The following is a 22,215-nucleotide window of genomic DNA, read 5'->3' as shown; positions in this document are numbered from 1 at the left end:
GGGCGGTGGCGCGCCGGGGTTGGCGGGCAGCGGTATTAGCTCGATGACACCGTCGCTGAGGAGTTCGATCCATCGGACGAGGCCAGAGGTTCGTGGGTAAAGGGTCGTCGACAGTGTGATAATCGCGGTAAGTTGGGCTGGGTATTGGCGGAGGAGAGCTCGGATGCTGTGAAGGAATTGGAGGACTTCGGAGGGATGGGCGCAGTGCGGGGCGTAGAGGCTTGGGAGAAGCAGGCTGGGGAGGATTATACAGTGAATTTCGGTGGGTGAAGAGGTCGAGAGTTTGGTTTGTAAGTGTGTGATTATCGTTTTGAATGGGGTTGCGGTCTGGCTAGGCGGGTCGAACGTTGGCGGACATGTGCTCGGGGTGGGATGCAGTGAACCTTTGCATGCGCTTGGCAGAAGGCGTTTAGAGAGATCGAATGAATGGCAGAATGTCGCCTGGTTGGTGTCCCCCCTTTCTGTTGTCCCTGAAGTTGCTTTATTCCCTAAAGCCTCGTATCTCCAAGCGATTTTCATCTTCTCTTCCGGAGCTGGCGCTGGATGTGCTGCCTTAGCTTTGCTATCTGGCGCAGCTATGCCGGGTAACTGATGTCTCCATTCTGGCGGGTATCCAACAAGATGTACCTGGTGGCCCTGGACGAGACCCTCGGCGGCGTAGTATCGGAGCAAAACCCCTGAGAAATCAGTAGTTCCTTGTTCCTCGACCAACAGGCAGGTCCCCAGAGGCAGTCCTCCGTGCCCTGCGAGGAGTTGATCGAGCGATGACGTCCCCGTTGATGTGGTGGGCCGGCCATCAAGAGGCGACGGTCGAATCCCTGGCGCAAGTTGCTGCCTTTCAACTGTAGGCGCCGCCTGGGCAGGCGGCCGCTCTGGCCTTGCCGAGAGCACGGTATTTCTCCTCACGAATGACATGGTGTCATGGTTGAAAGTCGTAAGTGGTAACTTTTGGAGGGGTTGGAGGGGTGCTGATAAGGCAAAAAGCTCTTATCGACATGTGCCCCACATCACTGCAGCAGTGGGCAGGGGTTTTAATTGCGGCAGGCTCGTGAACGTTTCCGGAATTTTTTGTCACCAAGCTCCATCTTCTGCATCGCCATTCATCGTTGTTGGAAACCCGCGACCGCCTCCTAACATTCCGCTCGCACGAAGATCCACCTCATCAAACCGTCTCCCGTCCATCCTACACACCTCAGACGATCCATCGCCGCTATTTAAAAAAAATCGATCAAAATGTCTAACATCGCCTCGGACGCGCAGCTCTTCGAGGAGCACTTCCGTATTGAGCGGCTGGGCGATAACAAGTACGACCGGGTCGACCGTATTTATTGCAAGTCAGAAGACAAAAGCATCACCATGACCTTGGATATAAACAACGAGCTGTTCCCGTGCAAGCCCGACGAGGAGCTGCACGTCGCGCTGGCGACGTCACTACACTACGACGGCAGCAAGGACGACGAGCGCGGGTGGCGCGACGTCGCCAAGGCCGGGGCCAGCGATGCCACGCTGGCTGATATCTTTGACTATGTTTGCTACGGCAAAATCTACAAGTTTGAGGATGCTGAGGATGGGAAGACGATGTGAGTCAATCCCCTACGCGCGGCTTGGGTTGGCTGGCGTCATTCGTGCGGTAGAGCTAAGGAGTGCTGACGTGCTGGCTGGTGAATAGCAAGGCGTATATTTCGTTTGGTGGTCTGCTGATGTCGCTCGAGGGACCGTACAAGAAGCTGACGCCTCTGCGCGTGGACTATGTTTACCTCCTTGCCCGGAAGAGGTGATCGGCCTTTTCCCCAAGACTTACGGAGTTTGGATTTCAGGAGGATATAGATGATTTGCGGCATGATGGGAAGAAGGTTTCATGGAATATCTGGCGTTCAGGGATGACAACTTAATATTTTATGCAAGGATTCGGCGAGCATGGACAAACGATACCCGATGTCGCCGAACGGCCCGCTGCTTGTCGCTTTATGCCTTCCTCTCCGGCGGAGAGGCATGCTGCCATTGCGGCCAGTGTGGGCCCGGGAACTCGATGAAACGGTGTGACTTGGCGCAGAGTTCATCGTAATGCGGCTCGTTCTCGGGTGTCAGTATCCCGTGACGGGCGAGGAAATCGAGCATGACCATTGCGCAGTTTGGTTTCCATAGCCCCTGGGCTAGTTGCTCCTGGACCTCCTCCACGGTCCGGAGGCTGAAACTTTCAACCTCCCCGTCCTTGGGGCGCGGGGTGATGCTGCCGTCTGCGGGCAGCTCAAGGTCGTAGACCCATTGACACTCTGGATAAATCCAACCCGGCTCTCCCCCGGCGCGTTCGTCCGTGATGTAAATATACGTGATGGTACCAGTTTCCTTGAGATGCTTGCGCATAAAGTCCTCCGGCAACGTTGCCTCCTCGTCGGCTTCGCGGACGGCGCACTCAAACGGGTCCTCGCCAGTCGCCAACCCGCCGGCGGCCGTGTTGTCCAGCATACCTGGGTACGTTGACTTGTTGGCGGCACGCCTGGGTACCCAAATACGGAAATCATAGCGGCTCTTGTCGTCGTTGTGACGGATGAATGCCGTCATGTGTATGCCGTAGCGCGCAAATCCAAATAACCCCACGGCGACCCGCTCGACGCTGAACAGCAGTTCGCCCTTTCGGCCATAAACTGGGAAGAGCTCGTCGCGCCAGCCCTTGAGGATTTTGAATGTTTGGTTCTGGCGCCAGTGTGCGGCCAGCTGGGCCACGAGCTGGCTGCGCTTTTCCTCAGTGGCCGGTTCTTGGAACAACCGGATTGTCCTGGCATCATGGTCGATCTTCATAGGGCCTCTGATGTCCTCGGGGGTTTTCTCCAGGGCCTCGAGGACTGAGAGTGGCACATAGCCGATTGGGAACATTCCCTCGCTGTCTGTCCATACAAAAGTGTAGAGTCGTTTCATCTCTTCCGAGTATCGCTTAGGGTCTCTCTCAGGATGGGGGAACCTATGTGTGCATGTCAGCAGGTACTCCATGGGCACCAGGACTCACCAGTTCATTCCATGAGCCGGCGACTCCTCATTGTAGGAAGCCTTGGCCAGGTGGAAGAGAGAAACCATAGGATGGAGGTGCGGCTTACCCATCGACCTTATTTACTAAATCCAAAACGGACAAAAGAGGCGCCATGGTTGGGTTTTCCGGCAGGTTCGCAAATTTGAGTGGTTATACGCCAGGAGGTCAAAAAAACGAAGAAGCAGAATATTGGTGGTTCAATGGGGGGTTGGAATCACAAACTAGTAGATGTTGACAAAAAGGGATACAAGACCGCAGTGAAAAGGATAGGGGCTTAGTTTAATGTTAAGGCGGGGAGATCATGCGTGACCTTCCTGCATGTTTAAAACCCCTGCCTCCACTTGCAAAGCCTACGATACGAAGTATTTTTGTGTAGTAGTTATCTGATCCTACTGGTCGGACTGGTGTTCGTGCGAGAGTTCCGCTGCTTTTGGACACCGTTATCCCTTGATAGAGTATGGTAATAATCGGGAATAGGAAAGACATTGATTCAAGGCTTCCAGATCAAGTAAAGATCAAGTAATTCACTGATGACACCCAATCCGTTGTTTGCTGCGTGACGACCCTCGCGGACCCCGCCATGACCCGGGAAGGTGCTGCTGGTGGTTTCATAGGCAGTTGATGCTTGGCGACATTCCATGGATCACTCTCGAACCTGGCAGGGACTTCGACGGGGAACCGCAACAATCAAAAATTTGAGACAAAAAACTACCCGTCAAAATTACCGTAATGAGGAATAAAAACCAGGGAGGGCGAGTGAAACCTATAAACAGCAGCACCTCGCTCCCCAACATCCCGCATTGTTCAAAAAACACCCTACTGGGACACTCCTAAAGACCCCCGATGAGAATACCTATAGCCCTTGGTCATTGACACGCCGGTACAAATCCACTCCTATCAGATACCCATTACCTATCCACGGCAACGAAGGCGACGGCAACAACAACAACAACAACAACAATAACAAGAACCAATCACCACCACCACCACTCAAACAAAAAAACAACCCCCCCAGCCCCCCCCCCCTCTTCCCAAAAATGGCCACCCCCCTCTTCGGCCTCCTCCCAGCAGGCTACCCGGTCATCACCACGCCCACGCAAACGCCCTCCCCCACGAGCTTCCTGTACGCCTTCCCGCCCACGCGGCCCTTCTCGCACATCGCCGTCTTCTTCCTCCCCGACGTCCCGCGAGACGACCGCACCGCCGCCGCCATCTACCTCATCACCCCGCCCTCCCCCGGCCAGGCCGAGCCCAACCACAAGTTCCTGGGCGGGATTGGCCAGGGGAAGGATAGCGCTATTTTTAAGCTGGGGCCGGCCGGGGCGGCGGCGGGTGGTGGGGGTGCTGGTGGGAATGGGGCGGGCGGGAACGTGGTGATTGGGGTGTCGTTGGAGCCGGCGGACGCGGTGGCGGCGAAGATCATGGAGCTTTTCGTTCGAGTCGGGTGCTGGTTTCTTCTTCTGCGCTGGTGCGGCATCAGCAGCAGCCGAGTACGTTGGTGCTGGCGCAGAGGATTATTAAGAATGCGTTCAACTTCCTGGCGGGGTTCAGTGGCACGGCCGGCCAGGTGGAGGTGGTGCCGTTGAAGGCGTTTGAGGAGTGGTGGCGGAAGTTTGAGGGGCGGGTGAGGAGTGATCCGGGGTTTTTAGAGAGGGATGAGATGTGAAAGAGGATATGGGTTGAAAGGCCGAGGGGGAGGAAAGGGGTTGGGGAGGGGAACTTAGGATGCTCTTTTTAGCTGGTTTCATTTGCTGATAGAGAGAAGGGAGCACTGGAGGGCGAAGGAGAAAGCCAAAAGCGTTGCGTTGTCATGGAGTGATAATCTCTAGACATGTATCATAGTAACCGTAACCTCGTCAGACGCGGATACAAAATCTTTCGTCGCAGGTCGACCGGCAACAAACCCCATATGACGCCAAGTTGAGTCCGGAAATGACAGCCGGTCTACGCCGTCCCAGAAGAAAGAAAACCATACTCCTACTCCCGCCAGCCATGCCTGCTGTACCCTGCACAGAAGAAGACAACAATACTAAAAGTTTTAGCCCACCATGCCAAACAATCAACACCAACAGAAGAAGCAGAACAATACTAAAACAATAGCCTCTCAAACAATAGCGGCAACGGTATCTTTTCCCACACACTCCAGCCGTGCATCTCGACAATCCTACGTCTCCTGCAGCGGTGAAATCAAAGGGCTCTTCATCCTAGTTGGGCTCCCCGCTCTACTCCGCCTGCCGACTCCAGACAACGCCAAATGCGGCGGCAGCGTCAACCGCTCGCGGCTCTCGGTCCGCACGACTAGCCCGCTGCGATCCAGCGCCGACACGGTCGGCGATGCCAGACCGTGGTGATAATGGTGGTGATGGTGATGGTCGACAACCTGCGGGGTAGCCAACCCGGACGACAGGCCAAACCGCCTCGACGAGGCCGCCGATTTGGAGCTCGACAGCGCATCGCTCGAGTCCGAGTACTCGTTGGTGTCATCCGATTCGACGTCGCCCAGCTCAAACTGGCTGGCATCGCCCTCCTCCATGACGCGCTCGTACGTCACACCACCAGATGGCCGCCGCGAACCCCCAAAGATTTTGGTCGCAAGTCCAGATAAACCCCGCGCCCCGGCACTGCCCTTGCGCCCATTAGCCCCGGGCCTGCGGGGCCGGCGTAGGATCGAGTTCACGCGGCTGTAGAAGCGCATCCGCCAGTCACGCTTGCGGAAGAAATATAGGAGGAGGAGGAGGAGCGCGACGAAGGCGAAGAAGCCGGTTATGGATTTGGATTTGGCCTTGTCGAGGATGTCTTCGGTGTCAAGGTCCCAGTCGTCGTCGTCGTTTGTCTGGTTGCCCATGGATTTCCAGCTGGACCCGGCAAACTGGAAGTCCTGAGGGGTTCCCACGACGTTACTGCCAAATCCCACGGGATACCTGTCGTCGCCGGTGGCTGGCGGTACTTGCCCGGCTGCGTAGAGGACCATCTTCCCCAGCGTCCAGCTTACTTCAATACCGTTGATTTTGTCAACTGGCTGGAATGGGTCGATGAATCCCTTCTCCTTGGCGTGCTCGAGAGCCCCCTTGGAAACATTTGCCGTCTGAAGTTTTTCGAGGCCGACCCGGGGAACGCCGATGCCTTCGTGGAGGACGTTGATCAGCCAGGATGCTTTGAAGCACGCCTCCTGGGCGACCTTGGCCTCGTCCTTTTTCCGTCCGCTTATCTTGGCCGTGATCTGATTCCAATCCTGGCTGCAGAAATCCCTCACCCTTTCTTGATAGGTCGCAAAGTCATACGCCTTATCGTCCTTGCCGCCAAACACGCCGTGCGTCGTATGCCAATATTCCGACACGCCAACAAAATGGTTCACATCAAAGTCGATGGCCGGAACATGCTGGCCGTTCAGCAGACAGGGGTTGTCCTCGCATGGCTTGTCCTTGCCAAGGAGTGGGTGGGTTAATTGCAGGCACTCGTCGAAGTGCCCGGTACCGATGAGGGTGGCCGTTCTTGGTTTCCGCTTGCTAATCACTTCTCCGTGCAGAGTTGTCCGCAACCCCTTTGGTAGGCATGGATCGGGCAGTTCGGCTTCGGTCTCCGCGTACCGGTCCTCGAGGCTCTTGATGTAGGACTCTCGTGCTTGGTTGACGCCAAACCCCAACCAGGTCGTGGTGAAGACCTTGTATTCAGCCGGATGCCCATCGAGAGTACGTAACCGGAGGAGCTTGAGATCGTCCGCGTGCTTCTCGGCCTCGGTTGCATTTGGTGCAAAAGCGATTTGTGCCGAGGCGCCGCCCATATCCAAAAACCCATATGTATGGTGCCCTTTGCCGTGTTGGTGCTTGTCAGGGTAGTCAAACCCGCCCAAGAGGTAATTCGACGCAATCCACCCGTACAGCCCTTCCGTTTCGCCCTTGATGACTTGAATGTGGAGGTCGCAGTCGGGTAGTGAGAACTGTGTATTTTGTCGCAGATAGGAGCAGATCTCGCGCGTCAAGGCTGACTGTTGGCTTTGCGGGAGCAGTCGCATCCCGGCGGTGGCCATGAGGAAAATGGGGGTATCTTGGATTTTGTCCGCGGGTATCACATCCAACGCGTGGTCAACGAGAAGTTGTAGGTGTTCTGGCCCAACTTCCTCCACCTTATCACCAAAAGTCGAGACGCCGGGCCTGATTTTCTTGGTCCATTTCTTCTCTGTCACAAGCTTTGGTAGATTGCGCAGCTCCTCCTGCGACGCGCTCTTGAGCGCCTTCTTGGGGTCTTTCCATTGGTAGATGTGCAGCCGAGTCCCAGACGAGCCGGCGTCTAGGATGACGCCCCATCGCGACTTCTTACCCATGGGAGAATGAAGCGAGGGTGCGCGTCGGGAACTCGAGTCCAGGTGGGAAAACGTCGGCGATATGGATCACACTCGTTTTTCGTGCCGGGAATCGTTTGATTATAGAAGTCTCGCGGTGCGCGCAAACATCGGGTCGATGGGAGATTCGACGAGGGTATTGAGCGCCAAGGGGTCGAGACCCGAACGAGCGGATACAGGGGAACGAACGTAAAACAAAGTTTCAACCTAATTTGAAAGCGGTAACTTCAACGAGACAAGGCGCACAATGTCGAGGTAACGAGAGTGGTTTCGAGGAATTGTCGCTAAACGAAGGTATACAGCCGAAGCGGCTGAGTCGAATTGAATTGGTGGGAAAGTGTTGTTGGAAGGTTGCCCCGTCGCACTCACTCTCTTTGGAGACCGGACACAGGAATCACGTCCGATAACGTCAGGGGGGCGGCGAATCATGGCAGTGGTGGCCCGCCGTTAGCGTGTTTTTCCATGAGGTGCTGTGGATCAAAATGGATCGCCTGCGGAAGGACGTTGGCCAAGCGAAACAAGTGGGGGTTGCAACGAGACAACTGCAGAGATAATTAAATCCAAACTGCCATCTTGCTGTTTGCGGACTAGATCTGCTCGCGGCACAAACCGTTTGCGATGCACCGACACACACACACACACACCATGGCTAACATTCGATTCAGCGGCGTATTTCGGGAGTGGAAGTTATTTCGTTCTCCATTGTCAGCAACGAAGGCTGGAAGGACGGCTGAGCAGTTCTGACGCAAATAACCGCCGACACGTAAGCACCCCGCCTTCAGCCCCGTCCCCCACGTTTCGCAAGGCCTGGCCCTCCAAAACGGCCCGGGAAATCTTCTGGGATGTTGCCAAGGCACCCAGTTCCTGCAGTATGCAAAAACAAGTTGGTCAATGCAACATGCTCGTATTCCGACTGAGACGTCGCTATCAAAGACGAAGTGGAATGTTGGCAGTCCCCCAATGCAGCTAGCTGGCGGCAGTTAGTTATCATCCGAACATAACTAGTGTGCAGAATGTCGTGAGTGCTTTGATGCGGTGGCCAGTCCTCCACAGCCGAGTATGACGTTCGGGCAATCGGACAAGGGCCCTCTTCTGAGCCACGCTTCTTCTCATTTGGGATGGTCGCTGAGAGAGCGACCTGCAGGCCGGAAGCACCACCCGACTTTTGCCCGGGAAGCATGTGGCATTGTAGTGGACGAGAACAAACTTCGTTTATTCTATCGTCTCGGTTAGGCAGCCGACTAGGACGCGATTGGCGTTCTTCGAAGCCTGGATACCTTTCTCAACAAGGCTTGTGTAAAGGTCTATGTCGGAGGCGGGCAGGTCACCCCTGAACCAGAGGTTCGTTACCTCATCCCGGGTTGGCAGGTAGGCGATGCAGCAAGCTGCCAGGATTTTCTCGTGCTCGGAGGGTATGGGGTCGACCACGACGGTTGGAATAGAGTCCTCGCCGGCGTCTTGAACGAGAGCAGCAACCCCCCCTGCGACAGTGTCAACACAGTCGATGCCTGCATCGGCGAGGGCGGCTGCTGCCACGGTAATACATCCGCCTAGGACATTCATCATATCCCAGACCTCGTCGCCTTGAAGCTGGGACGTCTCACGGTCTTGGTCGCCTTCCACGATGGAGATGATGATGTCAACACCGCTCTTAGGCCACCGATCGGCAATGATAGCACCGCGCAGAGCGGCCTCAAGGTGAATACCAAGGTCCCGCTCACTGGGATCACGAAGATATCCGCGCCTCTGTTTCGTCGCAAACGGAGCGTATTTGACGTGGGTGGACAAGACGATATGTGGGGAGAAGGGGGCGGATCTTGGAAGCGATCTTGGCCCGTGAACCGAGCAGCTGAGTTTCAAGCCAGAGACGCCAGGCGTTGCAGAAGTCTCAATCTCCAAGTAAGCAGACCCAGACGCCGAAGGTGTAACGCCGGTCTTAAGGTCTGTACAGAGTTAGCGTAGGTCAACGAAAAGGGGAAAAGAAGAATACCTACACATTTTCCGGGTCGTATTTGGAGGGCGTGACCTCGTCTTTGGAGACTTGAGTTTTTGGGTGCTAACATCATCGAATACTGGGGGTATTGTGGCACCAGCAGGGCCGTTGATGCGTCTCCTATCCGCCATGGTCGACACCAGAAATTAAGTTCTTGGTTTGATGGATTTTGGTGAAGATTTTGAGCGTTTCTCCCAAGGGGCTTGGCAGCTCGAGGAGAAAACAAAAGGTTGGGGTGGATATTTAATCTCGCGATGAATAAAACTGGTGAAAAGAAGAATGGAGCTTGCGTGTTTAGCTCTTTTGTTGTCTTGGTCGATAGGCAGTCCCAGTTGAGAATCTTTTAGTTGCTCACAGAATGCGAGCCTCAATTCAAATGGGATGAGCCACAGCTTCAGTAGTGTAAGCCACACGGACGCCCGGGCCACCTACTGCCCCACCAATCCACCAACGTTTTAACTGAAAATTTATCGAGCTCCGAGCTTCGTTTCCTTTCCAAAAACCACCGTGGGCCACATCGCGACTGGCAATGCGCGCGTGCACCCGTCCCACGCGCAGGGAGTGATTACTGCGTCTGCTGCCGAGCACAAGTTGTTTGAGGGACAGGCGACCTCTTGGAGCTTTGCCCGGCGGTAGTCGCATAACCACTGACGGGAGAAGTTGATCACTTTCTGGTTCCTCCTGTCTTGATGTCTCGCACTTTTTTTTTTTTTTACTTTTTCACCGACCGCCGCCCGACTTGATATGGCTTTCATAGCATGATCAGTAAGTCCAACCAGCCAGCTTTCGTTTGCTCCCCAACACCCTTCATGATGATCTCCTATCCACTGTTCACGCGATTTCTCTGAGCGAACGAACTACATGCACTACCATCTGACTCGATTCAATTGATGCATACATCATACCGTCTTTTTCGTGTCAACAGTTGACTGACAGTATGACAGTGCATCTCGAACATTCGACATTGTTGTTATCTTGACCATAACGGATTTAGTGACGAGGTAAGGCAACTTCTTTTTTTTCCGCATCTGCCACCCACTTCCATGATGAGAATCTTTCAATTCAGTTCTGCTTCTGAACAAGAATGAAGATACCCCATACCAAAATAATCTCTGATATCACCCTGAATCCCATCGTCAAGAGTCACGCAATCCGTCCTTGAACGCTAGCTGACTCTGCTCAAGTTACTCATAATAGCTTCGCCCAGCAACCTTATTACCGCTCGAGTCCCATATCAAGCGACGGTATGCATAGTGGTGCTCTGCTTCTTTTTCATTTCCACCCTGATGACCATAGCTTATCCATTCAACGATATGTACGGGCCGAGCCTTCCATCCGCACTCTAGCATTCTTTGGGTTCTTCTCAAGGGTGTGATGATGGGTTGTGGTGTCGTTCCTCCGGGGACATAATTAAGCTTCCGTTGTTCGGGTTTGGTGTGCACCGTTATGGTGCATGTCGGGTCGAGCCGGCTACGTAGGGCTGAGTTAAACCGGCTTGTCTGATACTGGATTCTTCACCCATTTTTTTCATGCTGTTCCCGGTACAGGATGATCGCTGACGCGTTACCAGATTCCAGGTTTCCCCATTGACTGTCCCATACCATGCTCTCGGACGATCAGGGGTTGTTACGAGGGTTCAACACGAACAGGTAAGAGATACGCCAAGCGTGCCACTGCCCCTGTAGTCCCACTCAAACGCATTTGCGGCAATGCAGCTCTCGGGAGACATTGAGAAAGAAAGATAAAAATAAAATGTTAAACTCATCATCCTGTCTTAATTTGTGCAGTGTGTCAATTAGATAGATTGGAAAACATGTATGAGCAGACGATTTTGAGGACAATAGCTCTAGGAGAGTATACCAAATTGAGTAAAAACAATCTGCGTTCGTAGCTTGATATGCCGGATGATTTTCATTTCGTTCCTGGAGTCGAGGAGTCGAGGTATCCACATTTGAAGTCGGTTTCCCCCCCCACCCATGGGGAACTGCCAGCTGCAAGTTGGTGGCACGCAATTCAGTTGACACCAAGCGACGTTAGTGTGCCCCCCAGGACCAGGAGTTGGCCAGCGCCAAGCTTTCCGGAGTGTTTTCCAGAAACGATACGCCACGGCCAGGGAGGTGAGAGCTGTGACGAACGAACACATTTTCCTTTTTAACTTTTGTACAACGCGGCTGCGATTCCACCCTCCCCGACGACATCAGCCATGCGCTGACGCCCGACGACTCTATATCCACCGATTCCACTAAAATTCCATCGAAATTTCTTGCGGGAGGACAGCAGCAAGGCAAGTGCGTACACGACCGTGGGCGCATGTACGAAGGGGCAAGCTTCCTGTTGGGTGCTACACCTCTTAGACCCTCCGTGCACGATCAATGCTGCCGTTCGCAACGTCGGGGTCCAAGGTGACCCCTAGAAATCATGTCGGCGGCTATTCGAATGGGTACCCGCGGGGGAAGACCTTCGACATCTCTCCTCACAGGTGTGTGTTCTGCCCCCTTTCATCCCCTCCTCCCCACCTGTACATCTCGTATCCTCCCATCTCAGCCAGCAAGCTCGACTGGACAAAATGCTAACAGGTAGCCTTTACCCAACATACAGATACCAGCCACGCGGCACAAACCCAGCCAGCCGCCGACGAACCCAATCCCTCGTGCGCATCGGCGTCGTAGCAGCGGTGCTCTTCTTCCTGGTCCTCTACGTCTTCACGCGCGGTTCCGGCTCGTCGTCGTTCCTCTCCATCTTCTCGCTCGGCCTCCTCTCGTCCAGCGGCGCCGACTTCCAGCTCGAGACGGTGCGCTACCACGATCTGTCTAACGTGCAGGGCACGGCGCGCGGCTGGGAGCGCGAAGAGCGCATCCTGGTGTGCGTGCCCCTCCGCGACGCCGAAGCCCACCTGTCCATGTTCTTCTCGCACCTGAAGAACCTCACCTACCCCCACCACCTGCTCGACCTGGCGTTTCTGGTGTCGGATTCTAAGGATAATACGATGGGCGTGCTGGTCAAGAGCTTGGAGGAGATACAGGCGGCTGAAGAGGAGGCGATGCACTTTGGGGAGATCTCGATTATTGAGAAGGATTTTGGGCAGGTGGTGAACCAGGATGTTGAGAGTCGCCACGGCTTTGCGGCGCAGGCGGGGAGGAGAAAGCTTATGGCCAGGGCGAGAAACTGGCTGTTGTCGGCGGCGCTGCGGCCATATCACTCGTGGGTGTACTGGCGTGATGTGGACGTCGAGACGGCGCCGTTTACGATTCTGGAGGACCTCATGCGGCATAACAAGGATGTTATCGTCCCGAGTGAGTACCTACCTATCTGGGAGGTGAGGTTGTCGTTATGTTGCCCGAATGCTGACGATTTTTTGCAGATGTGTGGCGTCCGTTGCCGGAATGGCTTGGTGGGGAGCAGCCGTACGATTTGAACTCGTGGCAGGAATCCGACACCGCCCTGACGCTGGCCGATACGCTTGATGAGGATGCGGTTATTGTGGAGGGCTATGCCGAGTATGCGACTTATCGACCCCATTTGGCGTATCTCCGAGACCCCTACGGCGATCCGGATGTGGAGATGGAGCTTGATGGCGTTGGCGGTGTGAGTATCTTGGCCAAGGCCAAGGTATTCCGCTACGGCGTTCATTTCCCGGCATTTAGCTTCGAGAAGCATGCCGAAACCGAAGGGTTTGGCAAGGTAGGCCTTGACTCAAGGTCTGGTGGTTGGATATTGGCTAACCCAATGATAGATGGCGCGAAAGATGGACCTCTCCGTCATCGGGCTGCCTCACTACACCATCTGGCACGCGTATGAGCCCAGCGTGGATGACATAAAGCACATGGAGGTAGGTGTTTATGGAATTTGGATGTGTCAGCGACCGGTGCTAACGTACTCATAGCAAATGAAGCGGGAGCAACTAGCCCAAGAGGCGGCGGAGAAGGAGAAAGCAGAGAAGGCCATGAAGCTTAAAGAGTCATTCGGTGATGCCACCGGGCAGTGGGAAAAGGACAAGGTGGCCATGCAAAACATTGTTGTCCAGGACAAAAAGAAGGACACTGCAGCCGCCGCGACCAATGATGAGGCTGATGCTGAGCTACCAGGGGGGAAGGTGGTCGAGAAGGTCGCTGCGTGACAAGAACCGCAGGCGGACGGCAAGGCATGAATGGTCATAGTCATGGCAATTGCCTTGTCACGATTTCCTATCTCTTATTTTTCTCTCCACAGTATTACAGGAGGCAAGCATCCGCGGGAGGGGAACGGGGAGGGAGGCTGCAGGCGCAGTCTTTAAGCCACGCCGTTGCGCATTCATTGCATGTCGGACCGGAGGGGAGAGACAAAAGGAAGAAACATTAATATTGTCGTGTACGACTAGATCTCATGGCTGGGGCGTTTTTGGGGTTGGCTAGGGCAATGACTGGATCATGGATTACAGGCAGGTCAAGGAGAGGAGATGGCTGTTTTGACACCTAGATACCTTGAGAAGTCTCTATTTTGTGCCTTTAAGCATCGCTTGTTGGGCTTTGCTTGTATCTTTTAGCGGACTCGTTTGTCTTCTTCCTCTGTTTTACGGACCCGCGTTTAGCCGATTTAACGGGGCCTGATTGGCTCGCGCCCCAGCAAAGTGTCCAGAGGATCGCGACATGGGTACGAGTAACTATGGAGCTCCATTCAAGGATGGCATTTACAATTAACGACTTCGAGGCCCAACACGCGATTACTTACGGAGAGTGGAGTTCTTTAGGTTGGACAGTTCACAGAGTTGCAGACGCAGAGCTGTTGTCAAGAAGATACCGTTGACTCAACGGTTGTTTGGCTTTTACTTTTGTTTCCAGGTCTGCGGGCCACTTTCTAGGGTTCAATCCATCCTCGACCCGTGGCACCACCACAAGGCCAATTTGTCACTAGCTACCTCCGATACACCCTTGCCGTCCTCAGCCACAACCTCGATTACCGCCGTCTAGCACCGCAAACCGGGAGTGCTGCCCCTTGGGACACCGCCGGTACTAAGAACGCCGTTGCGTCTCCAGAATGAGCCGAGATGCCCAGCTCAGCGCGCCCATAATGGACCCGGCCATGGCAGCAACGCTTGGGACGTCTACCCCTCGGCGGAACCCACTGCTCTCCACGCGCATGCAGTATCGCAGCCGCCCGGTCTCGATAGCCGTCGACCCCGTTTCGCTCGTTATATCCGAATGCATATCCATCACTTCGGCCATCCAGAAATATGCTCGCTCTCCGCACTCATCCGTCTCGGCCATCCTCGGCGGCAGCCCCAACCTCATCCAGCTCGTGCCGCCCACCGCCGGCGCACGCCGTACCCGCAAGACGGCTCATGATGCCGCGGCGGATGGGGTTGGCGATCTTGCGGCGACGAACAGATGGGGGTTGCGCGGGAAGAAGGGCAAGAGCATGCAGGACAACCCCTTGATCTCGGGGTTTGGGAGGCTGCGGCAGGAGTTGGCGGGGGTTAAAGGTATGCATTTGCCGTGGATGGGGATGTATGGGGATGCATGGGGAGATAGATATGCTAACTTGAAACTGCCAGACCTTCACAGGTTCGACTCCCTCGTGCTCCTCTACCCATTCCTCCAGATTATTCAGGCCAAGGGCACGGCTGCCCCCGTTACGGTCCTCGCGCTGCGAGCGATACAAAAGTTTCTTGCCTATGGCTTCGTTGCGCCCGTCTCCCCCCGCTTTGCGCTTGCCATGCAGTCCCTCTCGGCGGCTATCACCCATTGCCAATTCGACATTAGCGACTCAGCGCAGGAGGAGGTGGTGCTGCTTATGATTCTGCACTTGATGGAGGACATGCTATCGGGGCCGGGCGGGGATATTCTCAGCGACGAGAGCGTGTGCGATATGATGGGGCGTGGCTTGACCATTTGCTCACGGCCGAGATTCTCGGAGGTACTGCGCCGGACCGCTGAGGCTTCGATGGTGCGCATGGTTCAGATCATCTTCGAGGACTTGAAACATCTGGAAGAGGAGGCTGGTGATGAGAGCGAAGCCTTGGACCGACAGACGAGTGGGGATATGGACACTGTCAGCATGGACCCAGCCACTAACGGGACCGATGTTCCGGCAACAGCCCCAGAAACGACGGAGGCTATGGGGACAGCATCGCCTGTGGAAGCAGTGGGGCCAATCTCTGGTGAGACTCGTGAGGCGGTTGAAGTTGGTAAAGTTGGCGAGGCGAACGAGTCATCTGCCGAGCCGAGGCCGTCGTCAAGCTCGGAAAAGAGGAGCACCGCTTCGGAAACATCCAGGGGACCCAGTGCGGAGGCTGGTCGGCCAAGCACGAGCTCGGCCGCTGAGAGCGCTTCATCTGTCGACCTCCGTCCCTATTCTCTACCATCGATTCGGGAACTCTTCCGCGTCCTAGTGACATTTCTGGACCCCCACGACCGAAAGCACCCCGACCAGATGAGGGTCATGGCCCTGCGGATCATCCATGTGGCACTCGAAGTGGCAGGGCCGTCGATTGCCCGGCACCCTGCCCTAGCATCGATCGCCGAAGATCAGCTGTGCTGCTATCTCTTCCAGCTCGTGCGGTCCGATAACATGGCCGTTCTGCAGGAGGCATTGATCGTGGCTGGCACGCTGCTTTCTACCTGTAGAGGGGTGCTCAAGCTACAACAAGAGTTGTACTTGTCGTATCTTGTTGCCTGTCTGCATCCGGCGGTGGAGATCCCTCGAGAACCGGGAATCGACCCAAGCCTCTACTCAGGCATCCCACAGTCGCCCAAGTTGGTCAAACCACCGCCATCACAAGCCGGCAGCGGTCGCTCTACCCCTGTGGCCGTCAAAGACCGACAGAAACTGGGCCTCGAGGGCGGCGCTCGGAAACCAGACGCGAGGCAAGCCATGGTGGAGAATATCGGCGTGCTTGCGCGAATGCCAACCTTTATGGCTGAGCTGTTTGTCAACTACGACTGCGACGAAAACCGCGCAGATCTCTGCGAGGACCTGATTGGGCTATTGTCTCGGAGTGCCCTACCTGACTCTGCCACCTGGAGCACAACAAGCGTACCCCCGCTGTGCCTGGACGCGCTGCTACGCTTCATTCAGTTCATCGCCGAAAGGCTAGACCAAACTCCCGAGGTGGACGGATATCCCGACCCGGCAAGGTTAAGAGAGAGACGGCGCAGGAAGAAGCTCATCATCAAGGGGACGGGCAAGTTTAACGAAAGCCCCAAGGGCGGGCTGGCTTATTTGCAGGAAAAGGGCGTGATCGAGGACGCCTCCGACCCGCTGTGTGTTGCAACATTCTTGCAGAGCACTTCCAGGGTGAATAAGAAAATGCTTGGCGAGTTCTTGTCGAAAAAGGGGAACGAAGCGGCCCTGGACGCGTTTATGAACCAGTTCGACTTTACAGGCAAGCGGGTAGACGAAGCGCTCCGCCTTATGCTAGAAACGTTCCGGCTCCCTGGCGAGTCGGCGTTGATCGAGCGCATCGTCAACTCCTTCACAGAGAAGTATTGCACTAGCTCAGTCCCGAAGGGAGTGGCGAACAAAGACGCCGTCTTCATTCTCACATACGCCATTATCCTTCTCAACACAGATCAGCATACTCCTACGCTGAAGAACAGGTCGCGCATGACGTTCGAGGACTTCTCGCGCAACCTTCGCGGGCAGAACGATGGCGAAGATTTCGCCCCTGAATACTTGCAGGAGATCTTCGACACCATTAGGACCAACGAGATCATCCTCCCCGATGAGCACGACAACAAGCACGCATTCGATTACGCTTGGAAGGAGCTTCTTCTAAAGACGGAAGAGGCGGGCCCGCTGGTACTCTGCGACACCAACATCTACGACGCCGACATGTTCGCGACGACATGGAACCCCATCGTCTCATGCCTCTTCTTCGTCTTCATGTCGGCCACCGACGACACCGTCTACGCGCGCGTCATCACCGGGTTCGACGAGTGCGCGCGCATAGCAACAAAGTACGGCAACTCGGAGGCGCTCGACGAGATCATCTACCGGTTGAGCTACATCTCAACGCTAGGCAGCGAGGCACTCGCCAACACGTCGCTCAACACCGAGGTGCAGGTGGGGGAGAACAGCGTCATGGTCAGCGAGCTGGCTGTCCGGTTTGGGAGGGACGTCCGGCCGCAGCTGGCGACGCTGGTCTTGTTCCGTGTTGTCACCGGCTCGGAGCATGTCATTCGGAAGAGCTGGAAGCACGTAAGTGGCTGGTTTTTGCGAGTAATGTCGTTGCCATGCTAATGTGGACCAGATTATCCGTATATGGCTCAACTTGTTCGTTAACTCGTTGATACCCTCATTTTTCTCGACCGAGGCCGATAAGCTTGCTCTGCCAGCAATCCCGTTACAACCGCCCTCGCAGGTGATTGACAGGGGTGCGAAACAGAGCGAGGCCGGCTTCTTCTCGGCCTTCACCTCGTATATCTCGAGCTATGCTGCTGATGACCCTCCTGAGCCGTCGGATGAGGAGCTCGAGAGCACGTTGTGTACTGTGGACTGCGTGAACCAGTGCCACATGGGCGATGTGTTTGCCAATGTTGCGTAAGTTTCAACTCGGTGCACTGGTTATATTTGGAAACAGATCTAACACAGTACAGACACCTTCCTAGCCATAGTCTCGAGGCTCTGGTGGACACCCTACTCGACCAAATTCCCGAAGACAACGGGTCAACCGTGATCACAGTCAAGGCAGAAAACATTCCTCCGTCTCAGGTCAACGGGCAGAAGCCGAGGCAAAGCACCGCGCTGTACGACCCTGCGTTGGTGTACATTCTCGAATTTTGCACAGTCCTAGCGCTGCGTGACGACAGCACCGTCGAACTGCTCGGGAAGCGCGTTGTGGAAGCTATCCAGGCTATCCTCCGGGATGTACCGCGGTATCATCCGATTCTGATCGAGCGGGCTACCTTTTTCCTCTTCAACCTCCTCCAAGCGAGTTATGTGAGTCAACCGTTGAGCCTTATGGCAGGATGACCGGCTGACCAAGACCAGGATTATGACTACGTCCGGGTTCCGATCCTTCTCCACACCGTCTCAAGCTTCCCCAGCGACACATTAACCAAGGCGTCCGGCCTCGTGCTGCGCGGCCTCAGGATCTGCACCGAGAAGCCCTGCCCGCTGCGAAACGAGATCATGACGTCGCCCGATTTCTGGGTGATCCTGCAGACTCTAGCCACGGATAGCGACGCGGCGCCCGCCGTATTTGAAATACTCCATAACGGCGTCTCGGAAACGCCGTCGGCCATCATGGCGGATAACTACGAGGCTGCGCTCGCGCTGCTGAACGAGTTTGCCTCGATGGCCAGTGTTGGGGCCGTAGCAGAACAGGAGAACGATCGGAAGCAGGGGCGAAAAGGCGGACGGCCTGTCAAGCATGACAAGCCGAGGTAGGTTTTTGATCTAGGACATGTGCAGAAGAAGAGTTGGTTGCTAACACGAAGCAGTGAGAATTCCGTGGTCGAGCGTGGTGTCAAGGCCCTCAACAGCATCTACCGCATGACGGAACGCATCCCTCATCTCATGAAGCAGTCGCACCTAGAAAGCAGCGAAGGTGCGCACCCCCCTCCCTCGACACGCACGCAGCCGCAGGCTTACTAACACCACCGCAGCTTGGTCCGCCTACTGGCTCCCAGTCTTCCAGGCACTCACGACGCAGTGCACCAACCCGTGCCGCGAGATCCGACACCTGGCCTTCAGCTCGCTGCAGCGGTCACTGCTCTCGCCGGACCTGACGTCGTCGCAGGAGGAGCACTCGGAGTGGACGGCCATCTTCGGCGAGGTGCTCTTCCCGCTGATCCTGCGCCTGCTCAAGCCCGAGGTCTTCTCGTCGGATCGCGACGGCATGAGCGAGACGCGGGTCCAGGCCGCCTCGCTGCTGTCCAAGGTGTTTTTGCAGTACCTGGTCGTGCTGTCCGAGTGGGACGGCATGCTGGACCTCTGGGTCAAGATCATCGAGATTATGGATCGTTTGATGAACAGTGGGCAGGGGGATAGCTTGGTATGTTTACTTCCTTGGATGTAAAGGGGTTGTGGGTTGTGTGGCTAACGTGTGCTGCGTGTTTTTAGGAGGAGGCTGTACCCGAGAATCTCAAGAACGTGCTTCTCATCATGTCGAGCAACGGATACCTCGTACCGCCGAGTAAGGACTCGTCGAAAGAGGAGCTGTGGAACGAGACATGGAAGCGGATTGATCGGTTCTTGCCGAACCTGAAGGCGGATCTCGCCTTGGAGGAGGAAGAGCCTGTGGTGGAGGCGCCGCTCCCTTCTGCTGGCCTGCCACCACCGGTAACAGTGGCAGCGGAGACCGAAACCGCGGCGACAGAAGAGGTTGCTTGAGGGTGGGAGAGGGGGTAGGGGGTTTTGGTTTAGAGGACGAAGACAAATACCAGGTGATCGGCTCGAGCGCGCATCTGTTGGTGTTGGTTGAGGCGGCTAGTTGCGTCGTCAAGCATAATATAGTAGAATCTAGAAGGCGCCAGAAAACATTTTGTCTGTGATATTGTCTCTGGATGTGCAGATTCCTTCTCCGGTAGTTGGGTGTTAAACCTTCCACAAGGGAACGTACAGTGTGCATGTACAGTGTTGGTCTCATTATATATACTGTATTACAGCTTTCTGTACCGATCCATCAATGATCAGATTTCTTGAACAACCATCTCAATTTCAACACTCTTTTTCGTCCTAACTCGCTCAATTCGTCGTATAGTCTTCGAGCATTGCTGTCACAGTCTATACGCCCCTCATATTTCTCAGGGTTAGACTCGGCAGGAAGCCGTGTTTGCTGCGCACGTCGAGTCATCCGGCAACGAGTCACACAAAGAGACCAGAAAATGAGGGTATAAGACGGCGACCCTCAGTACGCAGATGCTCACACGACTTACCAGACCGAGGATATTTGTCACGTCAAATATCTCTCCTCACATGAAACGCAAGCTCGATCACTTGCATCTGGCAGCCCAAGCCTCTGGGAGAACTACCCCACCAAGTGCCCCCTTCTCGAGCACCACCAAGAGGAATATCATTACAGCTCAACCCACAAGCACAAATACAACCACATCCACAGTCACAACCACAAACCCTAGAACTATGGCCACCTCAACCAACCCCCGCCCCACCATCACGCTCACCAAACGCGAAGAGCAGCTCAAAACGCTCCTCCTCGCCGCCGCGCAAACCATGACCACCACCACCACCCCATCCTCCGACCGTGCGGAGCCCCTCGTGCTGCGCTGGGCCGGCGGCTGGGTGCGGGACAAGCTGCTGGGCATCCCGTCGCACGACATCGACACGGCGCTCAGCGCCATGACGGGCGAGGAGTTCGTGGACCGGCTGCGCGACTACTGCGACGAGCCGGCGCACCGCGAGCGCCACGCGCTGCTGCCCGACGACGTCGGCCGCCTGCACACGGTGCCGCGCAACCCGGACAAGTCCAAGCATCTGGCCACAAGCACAATTAAACTGTGCGGGCTGGATGTGGATTTTGTGAATCTGCGGAGGGAGACGTATACCGAGTCGAGTCGGAATCCGGTGGTCGAGTTTGGGACGGCCGAGGAGGACGCGCTGAGGAGGGATGCGAGTGTGAATGCGCTGTTTTATAATTTGGGGACCGGCATGGTGGAGGACTTTGTGGGTGGGTTGGCGGATTTGGAGGCCGGGTTGATTCGCACGCCGCTGGAGCCGTTGCAGACGTTTTTGGATGATCCGCTAAGGGTGTTGAGGCTGGTGAGGTTTGCGAGTCGGTTGGGGTTCAAAATTGACCCGGCTGCGGAGCAGGTCATGGGCGATGAGAGGGTGTTGGGGAACTTGAAGGTTAAGATCTCGAGGGAGCGGATCGGCGTCGAGCTGGAGAAGATGATGAAGGGTGGGTTTTTTTTTGCTCTTCGCGACACCACAAACAGCCTTCTTTTTTTCAAGCGTGGGAGGTACTGGGATAATGATGCTGACTTCTTTTTGTAGGCAAGAAGCCCGTCGAGTCGCTTCGGCTGATCGACAGGCTTGGTCTCTACCACGCTGTGTTCACGGACCCTGAGCGGGCGGGTATGCCGAAGCCGGATACGACGACTTGGAAAACCGCCTACGAGTGCTTGGAGCAGCTCGAGGCAAACAAGACGCCCGGCTCTATCTACGACCTGCTCGTCACGAGCGAGGAAGCGCGGTACTATGCCTGGTCACTGGCGACCCTCACCCCCTGGGAGCCGCTGCCGGACGACCCGCCCCTGAAGTCGGGGAAGCCTGCGCTACCGCTCCCGACGCAAGCCGCCAGGGAGGGCTTCAAGGCGCCCAACAAGCTGTCCGACGTCGTCACGGCCGCACACCGCCACCGCCGGGCCATCTTGGCGCTCAGGGATATAGTTCGGGAAAAACGGGAAGGTCTAGACCAGCGGGACCGGTTCGGCATGGCTATCAGAGACTGGGATGCCCGCGGTGGTAATTGGCGGCTACAGGTCCTCTACGCCATCTTGGCTGATGTGGCTGAACGTGTTACAGTCGTAGATGAAGGGGGGAGCTATGCTTGGGATGATGTGCTGGCTGAATGGCAGCGGTTCCTCGACCACCTTGTGGAACTGGACGTAATGAATGCTCCTACCATCAAGCGTCTCGTGGACGGAAAGATGTTAGCCAAGGCGTTAGGAGTCAATCCTGGGAAGTGGACGGGTCCGGCGCTCGACGTTGCGCTGGCCTGGCAATTGCGGAACCCGGAAGTGGAAGACCCAGCTGGGGGTATCGAGGAGGTGAGGAAAAGGAGAGAGGAGTTGGGAATCCCCTAATGTAGAGGCCTGGTTTAGATGTGAATGAACATACCACAAACTCGCTTCTCCGGCTCTAGACTGGGGCAGTCGCTGCGAGCCATTAAGATATGAAGTTCCATCCACAAGACTTATG

The 22,215-nt window shown here is 55.7% G+C and overlaps 9 protein-coding genes across 9 annotated transcripts; 5 read left to right on the top strand and 4 right to left on the bottom strand.

Moving 5' to 3' along the window:
* Positions 1–575: 575 nt before the first annotated feature.
* Positions 576–915, bottom strand: CHGG_04584 (uncharacterized protein; the record flags this gene model as incomplete). The annotated part of the gene is made up of 2 exons (XM_001223797.1): positions 576–602; positions 676–915. The coding sequence occupies 2 exons, from the start codon at positions 913–915 to the stop codon at positions 576–578; spliced, it is 267 nt and encodes an 88-aa protein (XP_001223798.1).
* Positions 916–1,233: 318 nt separating this feature from the next.
* Positions 1,234–1,584, top strand: CHGG_04583 (uncharacterized protein; the record flags this gene model as incomplete). Its single annotated transcript, XM_001223796.1, has 1 exon — positions 1,234–1,584. One exon carries the CDS (start codon positions 1,234–1,236, stop codon positions 1,582–1,584), a length of 351 nt encoding a protein of 116 aa, XP_001223797.1.
* A 381-nt stretch (positions 1,585–1,965) lies between these two features.
* On the bottom strand, positions 1,966–3,139 carry CHGG_04582 (uncharacterized protein; the record flags this gene model as incomplete). Its single annotated transcript, XM_001223795.1, has 2 exons — positions 1,966–2,959; positions 3,093–3,139. The coding sequence occupies 2 exons, from the start codon at positions 3,137–3,139 to the stop codon at positions 1,966–1,968; spliced, it is 1,041 nt and encodes a 346-aa protein (XP_001223796.1).
* Positions 3,140–4,062: 923 nt separating this feature from the next.
* On the top strand, positions 4,063–4,621 carry CHGG_04581 (uncharacterized protein; the record flags this gene model as incomplete). Its single annotated transcript, XM_001223794.1, has 2 exons — positions 4,063–4,515; positions 4,577–4,621. 2 exons carry the CDS (start codon positions 4,063–4,065, stop codon positions 4,619–4,621), a joined length of 498 nt encoding a protein of 165 aa, XP_001223795.1.
* A 568-nt stretch (positions 4,622–5,189) lies between these two features.
* CHGG_04580 (uncharacterized protein) lies at positions 5,190–7,346 on the bottom strand (the record flags this gene model as incomplete). The annotated part of the gene is made up of 1 exon (XM_001223793.1): positions 5,190–7,346. The coding sequence occupies one exon, from the start codon at positions 7,344–7,346 to the stop codon at positions 5,190–5,192; it is 2,157 nt and encodes a 718-aa protein (XP_001223794.1).
* A 1,230-nt stretch (positions 7,347–8,576) lies between these two features.
* Positions 8,577–9,488, bottom strand: CHGG_04579 (uncharacterized protein; the record flags this gene model as incomplete). Its single annotated transcript, XM_001223792.1, has 2 exons — positions 8,577–9,307; positions 9,359–9,488. The coding sequence occupies 2 exons, from the start codon at positions 9,486–9,488 to the stop codon at positions 8,577–8,579; spliced, it is 861 nt and encodes a 286-aa protein (XP_001223793.1).
* A 2,287-nt stretch (positions 9,489–11,775) lies between these two features.
* CHGG_04578 (uncharacterized protein) lies at positions 11,776–13,474 on the top strand (the record flags this gene model as incomplete). The annotated part of the gene is made up of 5 exons (XM_001223791.1): positions 11,776–11,836; positions 11,934–12,650; positions 12,719–13,038; positions 13,091–13,186; positions 13,241–13,474. 5 exons carry the CDS (start codon positions 11,776–11,778, stop codon positions 13,472–13,474), a joined length of 1,428 nt encoding a protein of 475 aa, XP_001223792.1.
* Positions 13,475–14,403: 929 nt separating this feature from the next.
* Positions 14,404–19,668, top strand: CHGG_04577 (uncharacterized protein; the record flags this gene model as incomplete). Its single annotated transcript, XM_001223790.1, has 8 exons — positions 14,404–14,815; positions 14,888–17,532; positions 17,585–17,874; positions 17,943–18,273; positions 18,325–18,719; positions 18,777–18,883; positions 18,942–19,330; positions 19,399–19,668. 8 exons carry the CDS (start codon positions 14,404–14,406, stop codon positions 19,666–19,668), a joined length of 4,839 nt encoding a protein of 1,612 aa, XP_001223791.1.
* Positions 19,669–20,418: 750 nt separating this feature from the next.
* CHGG_04576 (uncharacterized protein) lies at positions 20,419–22,100 on the top strand (the record flags this gene model as incomplete). The annotated part of the gene is made up of 2 exons (XM_001223789.1): positions 20,419–21,193; positions 21,289–22,100. 2 exons carry the CDS (start codon positions 20,419–20,421, stop codon positions 22,098–22,100), a joined length of 1,587 nt encoding a protein of 528 aa, XP_001223790.1.
* Between the last annotated feature and the right edge of the window lie 115 nt (positions 22,101–22,215).

Source organism: Chaetomium globosum, genomic scaffold (genome assembly GCF_000143365.1).
Source record: "Chaetomium globosum CBS 148.51 scaffold_4 genomic scaffold, whole genome shotgun sequence".
In the NCBI taxonomy this organism is placed as follows: Eukaryota; Fungi; Ascomycota; class Sordariomycetes; order Sordariales; family Chaetomiaceae; genus Chaetomium; species Chaetomium globosum.
This window is presented reverse-complemented; position numbering and strand designations above follow the sequence as displayed.